The following is a 22998-nucleotide window of genomic DNA, read 5'->3' as shown; positions in this document are numbered from 1 at the left end:
TTAATAGCCGTGTCGAGGTTTAAGTCTCCCGCCCTTGTGGCTCTGACGGATCTAGATTTTTTGAGGTGAAGCATATTCATCAAATCTGGGTTTGACATGGCCTTGTATGTTAGGCAAAGGTCACCTCTGAGCAAGCGTGGCGACTGAATAGAGCTGGAGTTCTTTCAGTCGGGCAGCATAGGACAGATGTTTGAGACCCTTTATGCTTTTGGTGAGGAATCTATGTGGCCTCTCCAGCTGCTGCAAGTGTCGGGTCAGATACATTCTGAATGGGGCATTGTACTCAATCATTGGTCTGATGAGTGATGAGTATAGGGAGACTATGACCTCCCTTGATCTAGATGAGAATCCCTTCATGATAAGGTGGGCAATGTAGAAGGTCTTCCTAACTACTTTAGCTACATGGGTGTCGAATGACAGACTACTATCAACCTGGGTCCCCAGGTCCCTGATAACTTCTTCTATGCTCAGTGGATTGCCACCTATTTGGTAGCTAGGGTAACCTTGTTTTTCCCGAAGGGTATGACTATGCATTTTTGGCATTTAACTTTAGGCCATGGCTCTGGCACCAGTTATCCGTTTCTGTGAGACCCTTCTGAAGGATATCTGTGTCAGATGTGTTTTCTACTATGGCCCAGTTTGCAGTCATCTGCAAACTTTGTCAGCCATAACCCTCCTGTGTTTGCTTGTACTTCAGAAAAGTAGATGCCAAACAAGAGTGGGCCCAGGACTGAGCCCTGTGGTACACCACTTGTGACAGGCTTTGAGTCTGACATGGCGCCAGCAACTCTGACCCTGTGGGTTCTGTCACTCAGCCAGTTTGCAACCCATCTTGTGATGTATGGGTTAACATTTAAGCTGATGAGTTTTTCAATGATACCCGAGTGGGGTATTGTATCGAAGGCCTTCGCCAGATCGAGGTAGGCTGTATGGACTGCCTTTCCTCATCAATGGCTTTGGTGACTGTTTCAAAAAGTCAACCAAGTTTAGAAGGCATGATCTGCCTTTGACAAAGCCAAACTGGGATGGATCCAAAGTCTGCAAATTCCTATGTCTTTATTTATGAGGTCTATTTTGATCCTCTCCATGGCTTTGCAGATAAGGCTTGTCAAGCTAATGGGCGGTAATTTCCAGGGTCGGTGGAGGCACCGCCTTTGTGAAGTGGGACCACAGTTGCAGTGCGCCACTCCTGGGTGCGTATCCAGAGGTAAGACTATGATTAAACAGCTGTCCTAGCTGTGGGTTTAATTCCTCATTGAGTTCGTGGAGCACACAGCCGGGGACACCATCAGGTCCCATGGATGCTGTGTTTTTTGCTTTGGAGAGAGGAGTTCTCACTTGGGCGTTGGAGATGTTTGGGGGGCTGCACTCGCTTGGTATAGATATCTCTCCTTTTGTGGGGGGGGGGAGAAGTTTGCACTGAACCTGTCAGCCAGTATGTTGGCAATGTCTGTAGGATCAGTAATCTTCACATCATTTTGAACTAGTTCTGAGCATATCTGGGAGGTTCCTCCCAGGTTTCTAACATAGCTAAAGAAGGCCTTATTATTGTCTTTTGAGTCTTTAGCTATTTTTCTCTCAAAATTTGCTTTGGATGATTTTATGAGAGCTCTTAGTTTTTTACTTATAGTGATCAAGGGTGTCTTACCTTTTAAGGATTTTGCTCTATCTTGTAGTAGCTTCCTCCTTTTGTTGTAGAGTTTGTTTATGGCTGGGGTCCACCAGACTGGACGCTTGCCTTTGGTACAAAGAGTCTTTGTTTTGCTTGGGATTGCCTTATCCATGCAGTCCTGCAGGTGCTGGTAGAAGGCATTTGTAAGTGATTCAGCGGCTTGAGTACTGTTTTGGCCAGTTCGGAGCTATCAGGATTATCCTTGGACGTTCCTCCTTGATTTTTAGTAATACCTTGTGTATCAAGGGAAGAGGTGGGAATGCATATGCTGTCAGACCTTTCCAGCTGAAGGAGAGCGAATCCACTTTCCATGCAAGTGGATGGAATGTCCTTGTGCAGAATTTTTTGAGCTGGTGATTGAGAGGGGAAGCGAATAGATCTATCTGTGGCATTCCCCATTTCTTTGAGATGGTCTTGAAGATGTCCGGGTGTAGCATCCATTCGTGAGCATCCAAGGTGGTTCTGCTTAACATGTCTGCTAGAGTATTCTCCTTTCCCGGTACAAATATTGCCTGTAACTGGATGTTGTAGCTGAGTGCCAGGTTCCAAAGGTCCAAAGTCATTCTGCATAGGGGGTATGAATGAGTGCCTCCCTGTTTGTTGATGTACCACATGACTGTGGTGTTGTCTGTCCTTATCATCAAATGGCCTTCTTTGAGAAATGGTCTGAATTTTTGTATTGCCAGTTTTACTGCCAGCATTTCTTTTAGGTTGATGTGCAGGTGAAGCTGGTCCCGTCCACAATCCTTATGCGCATTTGTCCAGCATGTGAGCCCCCCATCCTAAGTCTGAGGCGTCTGTTGTGATGGTTTGGCTTGCTTGATAGTTGTGAAAGGGTAGGCCTGGGTTTGACTGGCATGCTTGAGCCCACCATAGGAACTCCTGTTTTAGGCATGGGATTAGTGGAATTTCTGCTTCTAGGCTGTGCCTGTGTTGGGACCATAAATTCTTTAGGTACCACTGTAGTTTTCTCATATGCAGTCTGGCATGTGGAACCAAGATTATGCATGATGCCATGAAGCCCAAGGCCTGCAGAACTTTTCTTGCTGTTAGCTTGTTCTGTTTTGTTAGTGCCAAGAAGTAAAGAGGGAGTTCTTTTTGTTTTTCTGCAGTTAGGAATGCCATTTGTTTTACTGTGTCCAATTCCGCACCCAAGAATGTCCTTGTTTGGGATGGTATCAGCCTTGACTTTTGTAAATTGACTGTGTATCCCAGTGCTTGTAGCAAGTAAATGACCCTTTGTAAATCTGTTGTCAGCTTGCTTTTGTTGTCCCCTTGTAGCAGGCAGTCGTCCAGGTATGGATAGATTTGGATTCCCTGTAGTCTGCAGTGGGCGATTACTGATGCCAGGCATTTTGTGAATACTCTGGGCAGTAGATAAGCCAAAGGGCAATGCTGAGAATTGATAGTGCTCTGATCCTGCAAGAAATCTGAGGTATCTTCTGCAAATTGGTCGAATGGGGACGTGCAGGTATGCCTCCTTGAGATCTAGAGTTACCAGCCAACACTCCTTGCCCAGCATGGGAAGAAGTTGCTGTAGGGTCAGCATTTTGAATTTTGGGACAATGATGTATGTGTTTAAGGTGGACAGGTCGAGAATAGGTCTCCAACTACATTCCTTTCTTGGAACTAGGAATAGTCTGGAGTAGAATCCTTTGCCTTGTTCTGTTATTGGTACTCTTTCCACAGCTCTCATCTTTGTTAATTGCATTATCTGCTGTAGAGCTTCTGTTTTTGATTTGGAGGCAGGTTTGGCATTCCTCTTTGACTGGTAAAGTGTGGAAGTGGAACCGGTACCCTTGGTCTATGGTTTGCAAAATCCACTTGTCTTTTGTGATATAGTGCCAGTTTTTCGAAAATAAGGTTAATTTTCCGCCTAATGGTGCTGCTATTTGTTCCCTGGTAGGCGGAGTTAGAATCAAGTCACTGTGATTGTCCTGTTGTAGTGGTAGTGGCTGTGTCTGTGCCTCTGTTATTACCTTGCCACTGTCGACCTCTGTAGGCACCCCCACTGGATTGATTTCTGCCTCTGGAACGTCTATTCCTGCCCCTTTGGGATCTTGTGGAGTCAGGAAAGGACCAATTTTTGGCAGGCCAGTTCCTGCTAAACCTTGGGGGCTGAACCTGTAAGAAATCTTTAACCGCTTGTACAGATTTTGCCTTTTCTTCCATTTTCTTCATTACCTGCTGGGCAGGTGTACCAAACAAACTGGCCTTATCCATAGGAGCATCTAATAACTTAGCTTTAACATGATCCGGTAAGACCTGTTCCTTCAGCCATGCATGTCTTCTTATCACTGTGCCAGTCATGGCTGATCTAAATGAAGCCTCCAGTGCATCATAGCCACATTTTAAGGAATGGTTACTAACCTGTTGTATGTTATTTACCATTTCTAATACATATTTCTTATCTATAGAGTCATCAGAGGATAGCTTTTAGTTAACTGATCAAGCATAAACTCTTGGTATTGTATCATGTGAAACTGCCAGTTTGTAGCTCTAGCTGAGAGAGTAGCAGAGGTGTAAAGTTTGTTGCACCATCTGTCTAAAGACCTGGCTTCCCTTTCAGAAGGAATAGGGTTTTGCTGTGGTCGAGGCTACTGCCTTAGGTCCCTGGGATATAGTTTCGGGTCTGCAAGTGGGGCCTTGTATAGGTGATGATGAGTGTCTGGCACCCTGTAAAATCTATCTGGTTTGGCAGGGGCTGGAGGTAAGGAATCTGGTGCAGTGCAGACATCATTAAATGCATCGTCCACAACAGAGAGGACAGGAGGTATAGCTAAGGGCCTGTGTTGTGGTAGGTGCAGAAAAGTCCTAAGTCTTTTTCTGGAATCTGAGAAATCCTGTTCCTGCCATTGGAATTGTTCTCTCATGGCATGTAAGGTTTCCCAAAGGAGAATTCTTCTGGTGGAGAAGCAGCTGGAATGGATTCTTCAGCATCTGAGTCTTCATAATTGGAGAAAGGAGCCTCTGGCTGGTCTGTAATATCTGAGTCATCCGCAGAATCATCAGAGGACACAGGCTCGGGGGCTCTGCTCTAGGTCTCTTTTCTGGGGCTGAGAGGCCCTGTCTGGGTGAGATTGAGATCCCTAATTAAGGATATTAAATCTTCTGCCAGAGTAAGCATTTGTGAACTAGAAGTGGGCCTGGTTGAGGGGGGTTTAACAGGCACAGATTTAGTAGATTTGGCTGCTTTAGCCCTGGCAAAGGCCTTAATAGACATGGCTGCAGGAGGCCTAGCAGCACCACGTGCTGGGGTAGAGACATCCAAAGGGATGGTGTCTGATAAGTCACTAGTAGCCACTGTTGTAGGTAAAATTTCTGAGGCCGATTCAAGTAAAGTAGCAGGAACCTCAGTAGTAGTCATTGATTCGGCTGTACTTTGATCAGTTTTCTCGGTTTCGGCCGAAACCGAGACACTCGCGGTTTGCTTAACCATGGTTTCGGCCGAAACCGCGGACCGCGAGTGTCGGTCTTTTTCTTTGCGGTTTTTAACAATTTGGGTGGTCGGAGGGTCCGACGGCATAATGTACGCAAAATCTGAGCCGAAAAACTGTTCAGCAAACTCCGACCGACGCCTAAGCGTTCGTCGGTTGAATGAAGCACAGGCCGAACAGGCTGCTACATCGTGGTCTGGGCCTAAACAAGGCAAACAGTAAGAGTGGAAATCTTTATGAGGTATTTGTTTCCCACAAGTTAAACAGTTATTGACTTTTTCTGACATCGGCTGAGGCAAGAAAGAGTCCCCAACGGGGTACTTAGCTTTTAGAAGTCTTCGAAGTAGTATTCGGTAGTAGTAATCTCTGGATCTGACCGACCGGCACTTGCGAACAGCTTCTGCTTGGCGCCACGCGCAAGAAAGACTGAGGAAAATGGCGCGGCTGATGCCTTTATACCAAGACCAGCAGAGATGACGCCGGGTGAAGTGCGACATCAGCGAAGCGGACCCGGACTTTGGAATCCGGCCGACCGAAGGGCTGCCTGACGACAGGACAACCCAGTTGTTATGACTGCAGATGCATCCATGAAGGACATCCACCTTTGGCATAAATGTTGGGTTTGCCTTCAGAGAGACCCTGTCCTGATGAAAAATGATGAAAGGTTCCACTGCCATTAATGCTATTAATGTAACTCTGAGACTCTTCTTGCTGAAGTTATTGCTAGGAGCAGAGCAGTTTTCCATAATAAGAATTTTATATCAGCTGTGTTGGCTGGCTCAAAATGAGACAGTGTGAGCTTTTCTAATACAAAATTGAGGTCCCAAGTAGGTATTGGTGCTCTCCTTGGGGGTCTTATGTTTCTTGCCCCTCTGAGGTACTGCCTTAGCAGTGGATGTGAAAAAAATAGGAGGTTCCGTATTGTAATGAGCTGAAATGGCAGAGGCATGGATTTTAATAGATGAAAAGGATAGGCCTTTGTCCAGCATCTCAGTTGGGTATTGTAAAATCTGAGGTATATTTGGAACAAGCGGTTTGAGTCCTTGTGCTTGGTTCCAAGCACAGAATCTCTTCCATTTTTCTGCATAAGATTTCCTAGTGCTGGGCCTCCTGGCTTCTAAAGTGACATCCATAACAGCTTTAGAGAGAGGTGTGGTCTGAGTGGCTATATTATCTGCCATGCACCCAGATTTAAGGTTCTGAGTTGACTGTGTGGAATCTGATTGTTTTGTTGAGTCAGAAGATGAGGAATTTGAGGTAAAGGCCAGGCTGAGCCTCGAGACAAGCTCTTTACGACTGGGTACCAGTACTGGCGTGGCCAGTCTGGGGCAATCAGGATCATTTTTGGCTTCTCTTGTCTGACTTTTAGGAGTACCTTGGGAAGAAGAGGCAGTGGAGGAAAGGCATAAACTGTCAGGGTTTTCCAGCTGAATGAAAGAGCATCCACTTTCCATGCTTGTGAGTGATAAGTTCTTGTGCAGAAATTCTGTAGTTGGCAGGTGTGAGGGGAGGCAAAAAAATCTATGTCCGGACGTCCCCATTTCCTTGTTATCATGCTGAAGACCTGTGGATTTAGTTTCCATTCGTGCAGATCCATGAGATTTCTGCTTAGTTTGTCTGCCAATGTATTTTTCTTTCCTGGCAGGAATTGTGCCTGCAGATGTACTTGATAGGTCAGTGCTGTGCTCCACAGAGTCATGGCTTGCCTGCAGAGGGGCTAGGAATGTGTGCCCCTTGCTTGTTTATGTACCACATAACTGTGGTGTTGTCCATCTTTAGTAGCAATTGTCCTGGTTGTAGTACATCCTTGAAGGCTGTCAGGGCATTCTGTACAGCTAGCATCTCTTTTTGATTGATGTGAAGATGCATTTGTTCCTTCGGCCACGTGCCCTGAATACATTTTCCTGCCATATGTGCCCCCCAGGCATAATCTGATGCATCCGTTGTTATTGTCTGCCTGGCAGTGGGTAAGGTGAAGGGCTGTCCCTTGTTGTGGTGACAGGCCCTGGACCACCATCGAAACTCCTGTTGTAGACAGGGAATTATAGTGACTATTGTTTCCAGGCTGTGGCAATGGTGAGTCCAAACACTTTTTAGATACCATTGTAGTTTCCTCATATGCAGTCTTGCATATGGAATTAGTAGAATGCAGGAAGCCATGACGCCCAAGGCCTGCAGAATTTTTCTTGCACGGAGCTGGGTCTTAGTTACCATCATTTGAAAGTAATGAGTCAGTTGCCTTTGTTTGTATGGCGTGAGATAAGCCATCTGGGCAGTTGTATTTAAGCTTGCACCCAGGAATATTACCTCTTGAGAGGGCACTAGTTCTGAATTCTTTTAGTTTACTGTGTACCCTAGGCAAATTAATAATCTTTTTACAAACGCCAGATGCTTTAGTAGAATGTCCTTGCTTTCTGCTTGAATAAGGCAGTCGCCCAAGTAGGGATATATCTGAATTCCTCTGTCTGCAAAATGCAATTACTGCCAGGCATTTTGTGAAGACCCCGGGTGCAGTAGATAAGCCAAAGGGCAGTGCAGAGAATTGGTAATGCATTGAGCCAGCTATGAATCTGAGGTATCTTCTGCAAGATTGTCAGATTGGGACATGCAAGTATGCCTCCTTGAGGTCCAAAGTAACTAGCCAAGCCTTCTTGCCCAGCATGGATAGAAGTTGCTGCAGTGTTAACATTTTGAATTTTGGAACATCCAGGAAAGTATTTAGGATTGACAAGTCCAGTATTGGTCTCCAGGCTTTGTCCTTTCTGGAAACCAGGAAGAGTCTTGAGTAAAATCCTTCTCCCTGTTGTTGCTGTGGTAGTCTTTGAATAGCTCCCATGTCCATGAGAGCAGCAATTTCCTTTTGTGCCTCTGCCCATTGGTTTTGTGGCAGGTAAGGCATACCTTCTGATTCTGGAAGAGTGTGAAAGTGGAACCTGTAACCATACAAAACTATATTCAGTACCCATTTGTACTGGGTGATTATGTGCCAATTTTGTGTGAAAAGTGCTAGCTTTCCCCCTAAGGGTGCTGCCAAAAGGTAAGAGCTTGGCCTTTGTAGAGGAAAGTCATTGGGACTGTTTCCTATAAGGTTGTGATTTGTCTTCTCCTCCTTTGGGGGCAGAAGCACCCCATTGTTTAGGTCTGTAGGAGCCTTGGGGCTGAGATCTGCCTCTTGGGCATCTGTATCTGCCTCTTTGTGGCCTGTCTGACACCTGAAAGGATCAATTTTTTTGAAGGCCAGTTTCTACTAAACCTAGGTGGTTGAACCTGTAAGAAATCCTTTACTGTCTGCATAGATTTTGCTTTATCCTCCATTTTCTTTAACACCTCTTCTGCCTTAACACCAAACAAAGTATCATGCTGTAATGGAGCATCCAATAATTTTACTTTAACATGTTCAGGTAAACTTTGTTCTTTCAACCAAGCATGCCTTCGAATGACAGAGCCTGTAACTGCGGCTCTGCAAGAAGCCTCTAATGAAATGAATCAAAACCACATTGCAGAGTATGCTTTCCCACTTGTTCAGCTGCATGCAATAATTCCTGCATTTCCTTATTGTCAGGATTCACTGAATTTGTAAGCATTTGCTGTTTTAACAAAGACAAGAGGTACTGTTGATATTTAAGCATGTGAAACTGGCAGTTTAAAGCCCTTACAGCTAAAGTAGCAGAGGTGTAAACTTTTTCCCCCATCTACCCAGAGCTCTAGAATCCCTATCAGAGGGAACAGGGTTTTTAGCAGTGGAAGCCTTAACCCCCTTTGGGACCCTGAGAGATAGTTTCAGGGTCAGCAGCAGGGTTTTTATAAAGAAATTTATGAGAGTCAGGGACCCTGTAATACCTGTCTGGCTTGACTGGTGCAGGGTGTAAAGAATCAGGAGACAGACTGGATTCAGAGAAAACATCATCAACTATATCAAGCACAGGGGGGATAGCCAGGGGCCTGTGTTGAGGCAGTAAAAGAAAATCTCTGAGCCTTTTCTTGGATTCTGAATAATCCTGACTCTCCCAGTGGAAATGTCCCCTCATGGTGTGCAGAGTTTCCCCAAAAGAGTAATCCTCAGGTGGAGAGGCTGAAGGTATAGATTCTTCAGCATCAGAGTCCTCATAGGGAGGAAGAGAGTAGCCCTGATCTGAAGAGGAATCAGAGGAAATAGAAACCTGGTCAGAGGAATCATAGTCAGTATCTTGCCTAGGCCTTTTATCAGGAGGGGGATGGGAACCCCCGATCAAAGTAATTAAGTCTTCAGCCATTTTAAGCATCTGTTTCTTTGGCATGGTTGACTGTCCAGGAGAATGCTGTACTTGTTTCTTTGTCTTTAATGGTGTCTTTGACTGTACTTTGGCTGCTGCAGAGGATTTAATAGTATGCTGTGAAGGTCTGAAAACACCCTCAGAAGCCGATGCCTGCTCAGCGGCTCCGGACCGATCTCAGGGAATATTTTCCGTAGGCCCAATACCTTGAGTATCCAGAGGCCTAGTTGTCTCCACGTGGGAGCTGGATACGGCCTGTGGCTCTGAGGCAGCGGGTGTCAGGGGCTGCGAAAGCGCCTCACTGAGAACCGGCGAACCGGCGACTGGCCTAGAAGAGGCTTCGTTGTCGGTTTTGGACCTCGGATGCCTGTCCTTTTCCTTGTCTTTGCGTTTTTTATGAATTCCAGTCGTCGGTTGTTCTGACGGCATTATATAGTTAAACCTTTGGCCAAAGTAATGTAATGCAAAATCAAACCAACGTTTAATAGTGCGTTTGTTGAATCCAGCACAAAACCGACAACTAGTAACGTCGTGGTCAGGGCCTAGGCAAAGAATACAGTAAGAGTGAAAGTCCTTATGAGGTATTTGCTTCCCACAAGAAATACAAACTTTTACTGACATCGGTCTGGAGCAAGAAAAAGTTTCCCTAACGGGGTACTCAGCTTTATTGAAGACTTTGGTTCTGAAACTCTATTTCGAAAATCTCAGGAGTTGGCCGACCGGCACTTGTGAACTGCTTCTGCTTCAGGCACTGCGCAGCAAGAAAGACTGAAGAAAATGGCATCGGTTGCATCTTTTATACCCCTGGTGCACTGAAGTCAGGGAAGAAGCGACAGCAACCGATGCCGGACCTAGACTTTGGAACTCGGGCCAACTGTGGGTAGCCTGCCAGCAGGATAACCCAAGTGTAATGACCGCAACAGTGAAACACAATGAACATCTAAGCATATGAGATTTGGTAGGCATAAACTGAAAGGTGAATATTTAATACACCACGCAGTGACTGAAACTGTAGACTCATTTAAGGATCTGGTTATACGGGTAGATCCAGCTGTGAGTTTTTCTAATCATATCAACCAATTGGTTACTGATATCTATAGAACTATAGGTTGTACAAAAATATTTATAAAGTCTAGGAAATCAAAAATAATGAAGTCATTGTTTGTTAGTTACATTTGACCCAAACTTGAGTATAGAATAACAATATGGAAACCCTATAAGAAAAAAAGCATGGGTAAACTGGAAAGAGTACAAGGGAAATATACCAAGGGTATCCATAGATGTGAAAATTTAAGTTATTATGAAAGACTAAAATATCTAAACTTGTGCAGTGTCTTTTACAGATATCTAAGGAGATCTTACTCAGGTATATAGGGCACTTAGTGACAACTACCTCTGAGAATGTTTGGGATTAATAAAAAAGTACTAGAGAATCATCAGACAACCTGTGTAGATGATTCTATAGGAATGAGAAGTGTACTAACCGATTCTCTGACAGAGTAGCTGATGCATGGAACAGACCACCAAATTACATTAAAGCAAGTACTAGTTTAGGTATTTTTAAGAACAGCCTGGATACTTATTATGAGAACAAGTGTTTTGGTAAATTGGCAAGCTAGAAGGGTATTAATGCCAGTGTTTGAAATATTTGTATATATGTATGTATGGAATAATATGAATCGACACTGGGCCCAGGAATTCATTTGGTAAACATACACTGGATTCTCTCCAGCATTATTATGTCTCCTTTGGCAAGCAAGCAAAACAACATATTATATTCCAATGGTGAAATGTATGCTAAAACTGTTTTTTTTATTTCAAAATTCCATAATCCTTCTAGCAAAATTCCTACAAATTAAAACTACCACTTTCATCGATATAACCTTAATATTCTGAACATGGAATCTGAATTTAAAATTACAATTAATGTTAATCCCCAGATCCTTATACAGTCATTTTCTGTACATCAGCATATCCTAATTTCACATCAGTAAATACATTGATTTTACCAAAATGCAGAACTCCACATTTTATCAAGTTGAATTTCCACCCATTCTGCTTAAACCACAAAGCAAGCTGGCCTAGCTACTAACTGAACATATCATTTGTATTGTTAACTACTAATCCAGTTTTAATATCATCAGCATAATTTACATCCAAAATATTGAAAGTTTAGGTATTAGTGGAAAAATAATGTTAAACAATGGACCCACGATCAAACTCTGAGGGACTCCTTTGATAACCTGTGCCCACTCTGAAGTATATCTCTCTTTTTATCCAATGCAACCTGCCAGTGAGCCAGTCTGCAACCCATCGAATGACTTAAGGATTTACAGTGTTTATATATGGCCTCTAAAACAATGTGTGGAATACTATCAAAAGCCTTAGATGTTTCTAAATATACAACTACAGTGGAAAATCTGAGATCCAGTGCTAAAGAAATGGGTTCATAAAAATTAATCAGGTTAGAAAAGGTTGATTGGTTCCCATGCTGAGCTATATACATTAAACTACCCTGTAGTCCACAGTTTCATATTGTTAACAAGCATCTTTCAAAGCTCTCACCTTCTAGCAATGTAAGGCTAACCGGCCTGTAATTGGCAATTTTTTTCCACAGAGCCCCCTATATGTACTGGTATAACATCTTAAAATTTCCAGCTACTAGTAATATCTGTATAGTGACATTTTGTTGAAAAAGGAGGTGATAGTGGCAGATAAATATTTGTTAAACAATCCAGAAGGACACAGGGAGATTTATCAGGTCCAATACAACAATCTTGTCACCATTTCCAGGCTAATAGTTGGGCAAAAAATGTCTTCACTTATTACGTCATAAATGTTCTTTACACCCATATTATCACCCACTAAGAAATAATTACTAAAAACATCAGCCAGTTTCTCCCCTACATATAGTTTCTAACCTTCATATACAATTGGACCTAATGTTTTCGCATAACCCTTAGATTGCGTTACATAACATTTTTATATAGTCACCTATGACGCTAAATGTCTTTCATACTTACATTTGGCATTACTTAAAGAAGCCTTCAATCTCCTACTAACCACATTATAGTCTCTTTTTAGCAGACCTGTTCCTAAACCTTTTCCAAATGTTAAACTTTTTCTTTTTTTCTTCCTCATTAATTTAGAATGTGTTAAGTTCCACCACAGAGGAGCATACCTTGCGTGTCTCCTGGAAATGCTTATTCTACATTTGTTAATATGTCCAGTTCTTACACTCTCAAAGATATTCCAACTGGCAACAACTCCCTCTAAGTTTACAACTGATGCTGACACTAAGAATGACAAAGCAGTGTTGATATGCTGATGGTAAGAATGGAAAAGCAATGTTGATGGTAAGAATGGTGAAGCAGTGTTGATGTTATGCTGACAGTAAAAATGGAAAATCAGTGTTGATATTATGCTGATGCCACAGCAGTCATCATCACATTTAACTGTCTTATCAGTTTGGATAATCTTTCAACTGATATATGTCTGGTATTTATTTGCATATCTTTCTGTCACAAACTATGACAAGATGAATGAAGTGGTGATAAAACAAAGAAAACCTATCTTCTTTACTTCACTGGGTATCTGGTGCCCTCAGATAAAAATATTTTATAGGATCAAAAGCTATTAAAAATGTCAGCTTTGTATGAATATTAAATAGTTGCACACCAGTGGTATAACTTCTGTTATTAATTAGTTGCTCAGCATGAAGTACATTTGTGTAAGAGCTTACCATAACAGTAGATGTCCTTCTGTTCACTGTTGCAGTATTCTTAACTAATGGGTTGCATCCCTCTGATGGGATTAGGTGGGTGGGAAGGATTCTTTCTTGAGCTTCAGAAGAAGTCCAGGAGATAGAGCTGGGGGGCGTATACATAATAAACTTCCCTGCCCACTGGAAGGAAAAAGCATCTGTCCTCCAGACTACAAGTGATGGATTCCTTGTGCAGAAAAGTGGGAGCAGATGATGCTTGGGAGAGGGAAAGAGGTCTACGGATGTGAAGACCTCTATGTTCAAGGACCATTCGTGAGGATCCTCTATGTCCCCTGCTTAGAGAGTCTGGCCAATACATTTTGCTGAGGGAGAATATAGGTCATTGTAAGTATAAGATTCAGGTTAGATTCTAAGTAAACTTGCACAAAAGCACCGGGCAACCAGCAGTCTTAACAGTCCGTTTACTGTACACATGAGAACACATACACCAACCACAGACCAGAACAAGAATAACGTTGTGATAGAATTCCTTTTACGTTTTCGTCATCCAAACTTCATCCTTCATACGAAAACGTAAAAGGAATTCTATCACAACGTTATTCTTGTTCTGGTCTGTGGTTGGTGTATGTGTTCTCATGTGTGCAATAAACGGACTATCAAGACTGCTGGTTTCCCGGTGCTTTGTGCAAGTTTACTAGTTTTTTCGTGTTGGCACTGAGACCACTTTGTTTATTAGATTCCAAGTGCCAGACCTCGTGTGCCAGCCTGCACAGAGGGTAGGATCTTGTTCCTCCCTGCTTGTTATGTACAGCACTGTGATGCTGTCCGTGTACACAAGCAGAGTCCCTGGTTTCCATAGATATGAGAATGTCTGTAGGACTTGCACAAATACCCTCATTTCCTTTTAGCTGATGTGTTCTTTTAATACACAGGCAGGCCACTCCCCTTGTATTATGTGGTCTCTTGTCCAAGACCCCCATGCCCTGTATAAAGCATCTGTAAAGAGGACTTGGTTCGGTGGGGCTGGAGTGAATAGAAAACTTGGGTTGGGTGTAACCTGGTTGCTCCACCACATGAGTTCTTTCTTGATGCAAGAAAGAACAGGAATGCAGGCATCTAGAGGGTGAGAGTGTTGGGACAACACTAATTTCAGATACTATTGTATTTTCCTCATGTGTAGTCTGGCAAGGAGCAGCATAGGAATGGTGGCAGCCATGAGTCCTAGGTCACTAAAAGTTTGTCTGACTCAGATCATCCTTGCTGGAAAGCATTAAGAACTCATCGACTAAAGAGGTGACCTTCTCTTGAGGAATAGAGGCATGCAATGCAGACGTGTCCAGGCAGCATCCCAGAAAGGTCAGCTATTGGGTGGGAATGAGCAGGGATTTTTTGAAATTGAAAGTGAACCCTAGGAGTGTCAAAAGTTGCATCATGTAACAAAGGTGTTTTAGAAGAGTATCACTGAATAAAGCATGAGGTAGAAGGTGATCCATGTAAGGGAAGATCTGTATGCCTTAAGTGCATCAGAAAGCCACTGCTGGGCCAGACAATTTGTAAAAAAAAAAAACTTGAAGCTGTAGAAAGACCAAAGGGCAAAGCAGTACACTGAAATTGTGATGACCCAGTAAGAAACTGAGAAATTTGTTGCAGCAGGATGGATGGGAACATGAAGATAAGCATCATTTAGGTCTAAGGATACTAGAAAAGACTGGGGAAGTAGGAAGGGTAGAAGAGTTTGTAAAGACAGCATTTTGCAAGAGGGAACTCTCAGAAAGGTGTTTAGCTGGGATAAGTCCAGGATAAGTCTCCTTTGGCCCTGTTTCCTTGGGACAAGAAAGATCCTTGAGTAAAATCCCTTTCCTAAATAGGAAGGAGGGAAGTCTTCTATGATTCTCTTGGTCAGTACGTCTTGCACAATAGGGTCTAGCAGGTGTATTTGGTTGGATGAAGGTGGGGGTTATTTCTCCAGGAGTTGAGCTGCTTTCCCAAGACATAGTATAACCGTCCTTAATAATGCTTAAGATCCACTTTTCTGAGGTTATTGCTTCACAGAAAGGAAAAAAAACAGAGTGTTTTTGAGAGGGGAGTGGAGGCTTGGGCTTTGGAGAGGGAAGTATGTGGAATACAGTCCCAGGGGCCTACTACCAAATGGAGGATTCCCAGAAGGCGTATCCCTTGGAGTTTTTCTGGGGATATTTTCTTAGGAATTTTCCTTTGTCTATGAGGTGTTCTAGGATCTCTTTGGGAATATGAGGTAGATTTTGCTGGATAATTTCTGTCGTACCTGGGAAATGTAAAAAGCAAAAACTGAAGTCAATCAATTCCTTGTCTTGCCCTGTTCCTGCAAAGCTTTGTAAAGACTGGCAGCTTATCAGCCAGAAAGGAGGTTGTTATCCAAGGGGGAATCTAGAATCTCAGAATTAAAAACTTCTGGAACAGAATGGCCTCGCAGCCAGGTATACTGCCAATCACTGAATTAGTAGCAGCTGCCCTGGATGACGCAAGCATCACAGCTGCATTTTATTCTGTGATTGGCTATTTAAGAAGCCTGGGCCACTACAGACTGCATATGATGTTCTGACTCCAGTGTCTGGGGCTCCACGATGGTCCTGCTTAAGGACTATAGCAAAGACAATAAGTTATCTGAATTTGGTAGTTTATAACTCTGAAAGCTAAGGAGTAAGAAGTACACATTTTCTTACCCGATCTGTCCATTGTTCGACTGTCCTTGTCATTGGGGAGAATACTGGTGCAAGACAGCAGCTTGGAAGGTTTGTTTGAGGCCAGGGATACTGCAACTGAGTCTGCCACACGGTTTTGCAGAGGTACTTTTGTTCATCAGGAACTCTGAATAACCTACATGGCTTTTTCATAGCTGCAGGATGAGAATCAGGTGCAGAAGAGTTATCTTGAAATGCATCTAGGTCAGCATCTAGCAATGGGAGAACAGGAAATGCAGGAGTGTCCATCACAGATAATTGTAGTATCTCTTTTGCACCTCAGACACCTGTCTGGATTGCCATTCAAAATGCTTCATCATGTTTTGTAAAGTTTTTCCAAAGAAGGTCTCTTCCAAGTGAGAATCTGGAGACAGTGAGTCTCCCTCATCTGAGGATATCTGTTCATGGGAGAGTAATTGAGAACAGTAGTCAAAATAGTGGTCAGAATCCGTCAGGTTCCTCATTAGAGGAGGATGAATCTAAGGCCTATTTGTGTGGTGTGGTCTGAGAAGGCTGGCTCACTAAGGAATGTGGTTTGAGAGACAGGATTGCCTTGAATAAACCCTGAGAAAAATGAATCTATTCTTTCACCCTGAATGAATAAAGGGACACTGAGTTAAGTTTTGCTTTTTCTTCTTAAGGGGTGATGTCTGTCTGAAGCAGATTAGAGGGGTTCTGAGCCTTGGCACATTTGTATCAAAGTACCAGGAATCTCCTCCCATACAAGGCTCTGAGGAACTCCTCGAGGGCCCTCCAAAATAACGGGTTGTGGTTCGGAGGACTCAGTCATCAGGAGCTGTACCAGCTATGGTCGGCGTGGCAGTAGAGGGCTCATGAGAAGACGAATGATGCACTGTGGGTTTGACCACCTTAGCGGGTATGTCTGATTCTGAATCCTATCCAGCTCTTTTAAGTTTTTTGTTAAACTGGAGGCCAATGTCTGGGTCTTCTGACATAGTGGAGTGGGCCAAGCCTTTCAGACAGTGGCTGTTGAGGAAGGTATTAAGTGTGGATGGCCAAAACAACTGCCGTATGGAGCAGGATTTCTAATCATGTTTGTGGCCCAGTGAGAACAGGCACTAAGCATGCCAAGTCTTTGCAAGGAACTTGTCTACTGCACCCACACTGATCCCTCCTAGCTGACATCTAATAACCAGCAAAATAATCAAAAGTTTAGAAAGGAAAGATCCCCAGCAGGATACTTACCTGATCTGACAAGCAAAACTAGGGTACCAAGCGACCAAATGATCACAGTTCATCGGGTGCAACAACCTGTGTTTGGGCTGGCAGTGAGACAGTCTGGAGGACTGTCTGACTTTATAGCCATATGCATTACTGGACATACATCCTAGGAAGGTAAAGTTTGGTACCCCAGCCTGATGTAAGTGAGCTACAACCCATTTAAGAATACTGCAACAGTGACTACGTCAGGTACTTTCCAAGGGATCATAGCATTCAAACCCTGAACTTTATAATAAAATTTGATTGTAATCAAACATTCTCCTTAGTCTACTAATCTCAAAAGGTCATGTTGCAGATTATTATACTGTTAGAGATTATACAATGAGAAATTATTTAAATAATGAATACAAATTAACAAGAAGAGATCTGATATATTTTGTAACAGAGTACAACTTTTTAACACAGAAAGTCCAAGATATTCTTTGAAAATACTGGGCAGTACTATTTACCAGTAACAAATCTGGGGAGTGTCATTCCTTTCTAAGTGTGCATCTCTTATGTAAATGCTGGAAACCTTTAATTACTTCTAGGATAGAAGGAGAGAGTTCTCAATGTAAAAGTGAGAGAATGTGAGTACATATCTATATAAACCAAAATGTATTTACTTTTGTTGGAGATAATCTTTTAACCCTTCAGGCACTGGAAATTAATTCTATGATCTTATAAGTAGTTTTTTTTTATAACTATATGCTGTCACAACTCTGTATGCACATTAATGTCCAGGACTTAAATTGTAGCTGTACCATTATTAGAACTGTATATGCAATACTTTGAAGATGCAATTTATTTTATATTGGTAGAACAATGAAAATGTAAAAAGTGATGACACATGAGCAAATAACAAAGAGCATGATACTGTCATAGTACATGTTAACTCATTAACACCCAAGTTGTGTGGAACATTAAACCTCTAGCTGCCTTCACACATCTTTGCATTCCAGAGTATTTTCAGAAAAATCAACTTAAGAAACAAAGCTACACAAATATAAACATTTGGTGAACAACAAAAGCTATCAAAAACTGTACAAATAGCAATGTTATCAGTAAGGAACATTCTTTACAGTGATCATATCCAGTGCATTCATATTCTTTCCAAAATAGTATTTTATAATGCACACAAAACCAAAATTACATTTTTGATGGTCATATTGAGGAAACTGTACAACCTAGTTATGAACACTTTGTTCACCACACATAAGCTTTCACACGACCGCAATAAATTGCTCTCTGAGTACATGTCTATTCAGATATTTTCACTAATTTGAAAAAGTATGCTTAACTATATAATTAGCAATACAAAAAACAATGATCATCTCTCAAGATGTGCAACTTGAGAATTCAAATATCAAGGACGATTTTCTACATCGTCTAAGGTTTCACCTGATGTCATGGAATAAACAAGTTTTTTTTTTTTTTTTTTTAAATAATAAGTAGATATGGAAATACTGTTTTGTTTTCATAGTTACTAACAAACAATTTGCAGTATCACAAGTACAGTGTGATGTAACTAGATACTGGCAATTAACATTCCTGTCTCCCACAATGGCATTTCTGAACATACCCTCTAACAGCACATAGGTCTCTGTTATAAAAATATGAACATAAATACAAAAATATGAATAATATGTGGCAGTGAATTATTTCTCTATTGCAGGATATGCTACATTAACAATCTTGGTGTCACTTTGTTAATTATTATTTGCCCTTTCTAATGCTATTATTAACTGGCAAGTCACTTAGCTAAAGAAGCAACACACAAAAAAGGTCAGGATGCCATAAAGAACAACAGGTGTGAACTGAAGGGATACAAAAAAGGCGCTACAGACACAAAAGAGTTAATTAAGTAAACTGGGAAGAGCTGAGTCAAGTTTACCCTGTAAATGTTTTTTGCAAAAGAATATGACACACTCTAAATGCAGACTGGAAAGAACATTAGAAAGAAAAGAAGCAGAATTTGTTTTTAAAGTTCAACACTGTTAGAATTCAGGACTTTAACTCTATGATCCATTGAAAATAACTGCTTGCACAGCATTTAGTTCTTAGTTGTTTAATAATATAAATGAGGCCATAGGTTAAGGATGTAATTAATGACTTACATAAAACTGAAATTTCGGTGGCTTTTACAGTGTATAAAAACATTACCTGAGGTACTAAGTATATTATGAAACAGACAGACACGTCTGCAGTTGATTGAATTTGCTTTGTGTGGTGTAGTATTTTTAGTGACAGTTATACTGAGACATATGTCCCTCTCCACCATACTTCTTAAGTTTAACCTATGTGTGAATTTTACATCCAGAAAGAATACAACTCCAGAAGATGATGTATAAAAAAAATGCAGCTTGAATGAACATCATTAGATATTTCAGTATCACTGATCCATATATGCTAGAACCAGATGATGCAGTATTATGTAACATGGTGCTGCATTTTGCACATCTGGAGATTACTGCATAATCAGGTAAAATACTTGTATTTTTATTTGAAGCCAGTGCCAGTATTTCAGAAATGGCGTAAATAAATTAATCAACAAGCTGTTACAGAAACATTACCATTTGCTCGTATGTCTTCATAATGAAGGGGTCCCACTGGCCTTGCCAATGCTTCTTGCTCCTCTTCCTCCCATTTCTGCCGCTGTAGCTCTCTTCGCATATCTTCTGACAACAATGTCTTCTCTTCAGCTGTTTTTCTGAAATGCAGACCAAGATGATAAATATGAACAATAACTAGAGGCAACTTCTATAATTAATGCGACACAAAACTACTGAAGTATACATCTGCGTATCTTATCTGAGTTATGTGTGAGTGATAGACAACCGATTATTACAAAGAAGATGCACAATTCATTCAGAACCATACACACTCCTCCTGAAAGTAGAGTTGTGTAAAATCTTACCAGAACAGTAACTGTCCTTCTTTTCACTGTTGCAGTATTCTTCACCTTAGGGACAGTCCGATATCCAGCCAGTACACCACAGCCTTTAGATTTTGTATGCACGGTATGTCACAAGTTATGCTCCCTGCACAGGACATAGGACATAAAGGTGACTTACAGACCCAGTTACCCAGAACTGAATTGCCCCTGTACAGAACAATCTCCACAGGACTAAAGTAGGCTATGCACATCCAAAGGGGGACTAATGTTGATGGAAAAAGGGGGACCTTTGGCCAAGAGGTAACCAAATCAAAACCCAAAGAAAATGGGAGAAAGGAGGGAGGGACTAAATACTGCAACAGTGAAGAGAAGGACATCTACTGTTAAAGTAAGATTTTACACAACTGTTCTATGTCCTTTTATATCACTGTTGCAGTATTCTTCACCTTGGGGAGAGTACCAAAGCTCATGAAATGGAGTGGGAGGTGAAAGGCTTGGAAAAGCCCTCAATAAACCCATGCAAGATGGCCTCAGCAAAAACTATTTTAGCCCAAGAAACCATATCCAACTTATAATGCTTAGTAAAGGTGTGCATTGAGGACCAAGCAGCAGATTCAAGTATGGAAATGGTGTCCAAACCATTGAAGAAAGCACCAGAAGAGGCAACAGCCCTAGTAGAATGAGCTCTAGCTGAAGCAGACCCACACTTGCCATGAAAATGACAACAAAAGGAAATGGCCTTAGATAACCAGGAAGAGATGGTTTGCTTGGAAACAGCTAAATACAAATTCCTGGAATGAAAAGAAACAAGAAGCTGGTCAGACTTATAAATGGTCTTAGTTTTATCAAAATAATTTTATTTTATTTTTATTTTACTTGTCATTTGTTTACTGAGGAGGTCTGGCTTTGTTAGAAGCCCGTCTTCAGCAGAGGCTCGGGGAGAAAAGTTTCAAATACAAATATTTAAAAAAACAATATTATTTACAAAACTTAAGCAAACACTGAGAATACAGTAATTTAACACAGTACTAAAATGTGAATAACATTTACTTGAAACAGAACATAGGAAATATAAAGAAAAAATGACAATTTGTAAGCAAGAACATCATTATGAAAAATAATGCGGATACAGGTGCTTAGCACCATGAGATAGTGAGAAATACCAATTATTTAAAAAAGTGCACAGGTACTTCAGTGCAAAGGTTGGTGACACACAGACTAAAAGTACATAATTTGGGGTACAAATGGGCCGTATATTGAAGGCCCAGGAGAGTAACGGTTTAATAGCACACAATTCTTTGAATATGTTTTATGCAACAAAAGCATTGTAGAGAATGTAGCTACTGAGTTTGATGGGTTATATGATCAGAAGAAAAGGCTACATAGGGAGAGGAGAGGTAGGAGAGAGGAGAAGGGAAAGTAGAAATGACAGAGAAAAAAAGCATATAATAGCAGAGAAGGCATAACAGCTGGAATATAAGAAGAAGGGAATTAGATGTTTATGGAGTGGGACAGTATAACAGGGGAGTTGAAAAGAGAAGGAGAACATAATGTTACAGGGGAAGGGCAGAAAATAATAGTAATGATACAAGTCAGCCTGGGGAAGTGAAAAAAGTGTATTACCTGAGCTGTCTGTGCAAATCAATGCATGAAGGACGCTCACTAGCAGACAGTGGTGAAGGAAAAAAGGAAGGGAGTTCTATTACCACATTTAAGGACAACTCATTAACAACCCTGGGCATAAAAGAAGGATTAGTACGAAGGGACACCCTGTCTCTGTGGAAAAAAAAACAAAAAAGAAGGAATGGCCATAAGGGCTTGAAGCTCAGAAACTCTCTAAGCAGAAGTAAGAGCAAGCAGCAAGGCAATCTTCCAGGTACAATGTTGCAGAGAAGCTGAAACTGCAGGCTGAAAAGGAGCCAGAGTCAATTTTTCCAAAACAAAATTAAGGTCCCAAGGAGGAGGAATAAGTTTCCTTGGGGCACAAGAGGGAGGATGACTTTAAGAAATTGTTTGACCTCAACACAAGAAGCCAAAGCAGGATTCAAGGGCAGACAGGCAAAAAAAAAAAGCTGACAAATTGGCCTTTGCAGAAGAATAGGCAAAGCCAGACTGGAGAAAATCGCACAAACAGGACAGAGCCAGATGGACTCCCACAGAAAAATGGTCCTGGTTACGAGTATGGCACCAGACAGAAAATCTTTTCCATTTGGACATAAAAGACTTTCTGGATGTGTTTTTTTTGCCACCTGTAAAACCCTGAGCACATAGTCAGAAAAGTGCTGTCTAAAAGGGATCGAAACCGTATCGTCCACAGTGTCAGATGAAGAATGGACAAGTGAGGTCTATATTATAGTATTGAAGTTTTTAAACTTCGAAATCTATATCATCGACCCGTTTTTGTCGAAAACTCAAAATATCGTAGCCATGGAACTTCAAAATCTTACCTAGGGTAAGATTTCGGTTGTCTGTTCCATGGCTTCGCTATTTACTCTACTGTGGTGGGAAGGTTACGGACTGGGGTAAGGTAAGTATGCGAACGGAGGTTACGGACCAGGTTAAGGAAGTGTGGGAAAGTACAGTTGTGTACACTTACCATAAATGTAGATGTTCGAGTGTATTCACTGTTGCAGTCATAACATTTGGTTAATCTGCTGGCAGGTTGCCCTCAGTCGGCCTGAATTCCAAAGTCTTGGGTCCTGCGTCAGTTGCTGTCCTCTCTTCCATGATGTTAGGTCGTCAGGGGTATAAACATGCAGCCAATGCCATTTTCTTTAATTTTTCTTGTCCCCGATGTCAGGTGCCCCCAAAAAGGTAGCAAAATTATATTTTATACATATATATATATATATATATATATATATATACACACACACACACACACACACACACACACACACACACACACACACACACACACACACACACACATGCATCAATATAAACTTTACCTTCATCTACAAGCAAATACACCACATAGGTTGTAGAGGATAGAGAAGGAAAGATAAATTTCAGAATGACAGGGGGATGGTGGGAGGGTAACCTGGACTGCAACAGTGAATACACTCGAACATC

General features: G+C 41.7%; 1 protein-coding gene across 1 annotated transcript in view; it reads right to left on the bottom strand.

The window, feature by feature from the left end:
• CCDC174 (coiled-coil domain containing 174) overlaps nt 1–22998 on the bottom strand; it is a 1254027-nt gene that overhangs the window by 653264 nt on the left and 577765 nt on the right. The window contains exon 7 of the mRNA XM_044078610.1: nt 19601–19737. Within this exon, the coding sequence (XP_043934545.1) occupies nt 19601–19737 (137 nt within the window). The remainder of the gene's footprint in view (nt 1–19600; nt 19738–22998) is intronic.

The sequence above is a fragment of the Protopterus annectens genome, chromosome 7.part1, assembly GCF_019279795.1.
Source record: "Protopterus annectens isolate FY-2018-M chromosome 7.part1, PAN1.0, whole genome shotgun sequence".
Classification (NCBI taxonomy): Eukaryota; Metazoa; Chordata; order Ceratodontiformes; family Protopteridae; genus Protopterus; species Protopterus annectens.
The sequence above is the reverse complement of the archived record's forward strand: the minus strand, read 5'-3'. Positions and strand labels throughout refer to the sequence as shown.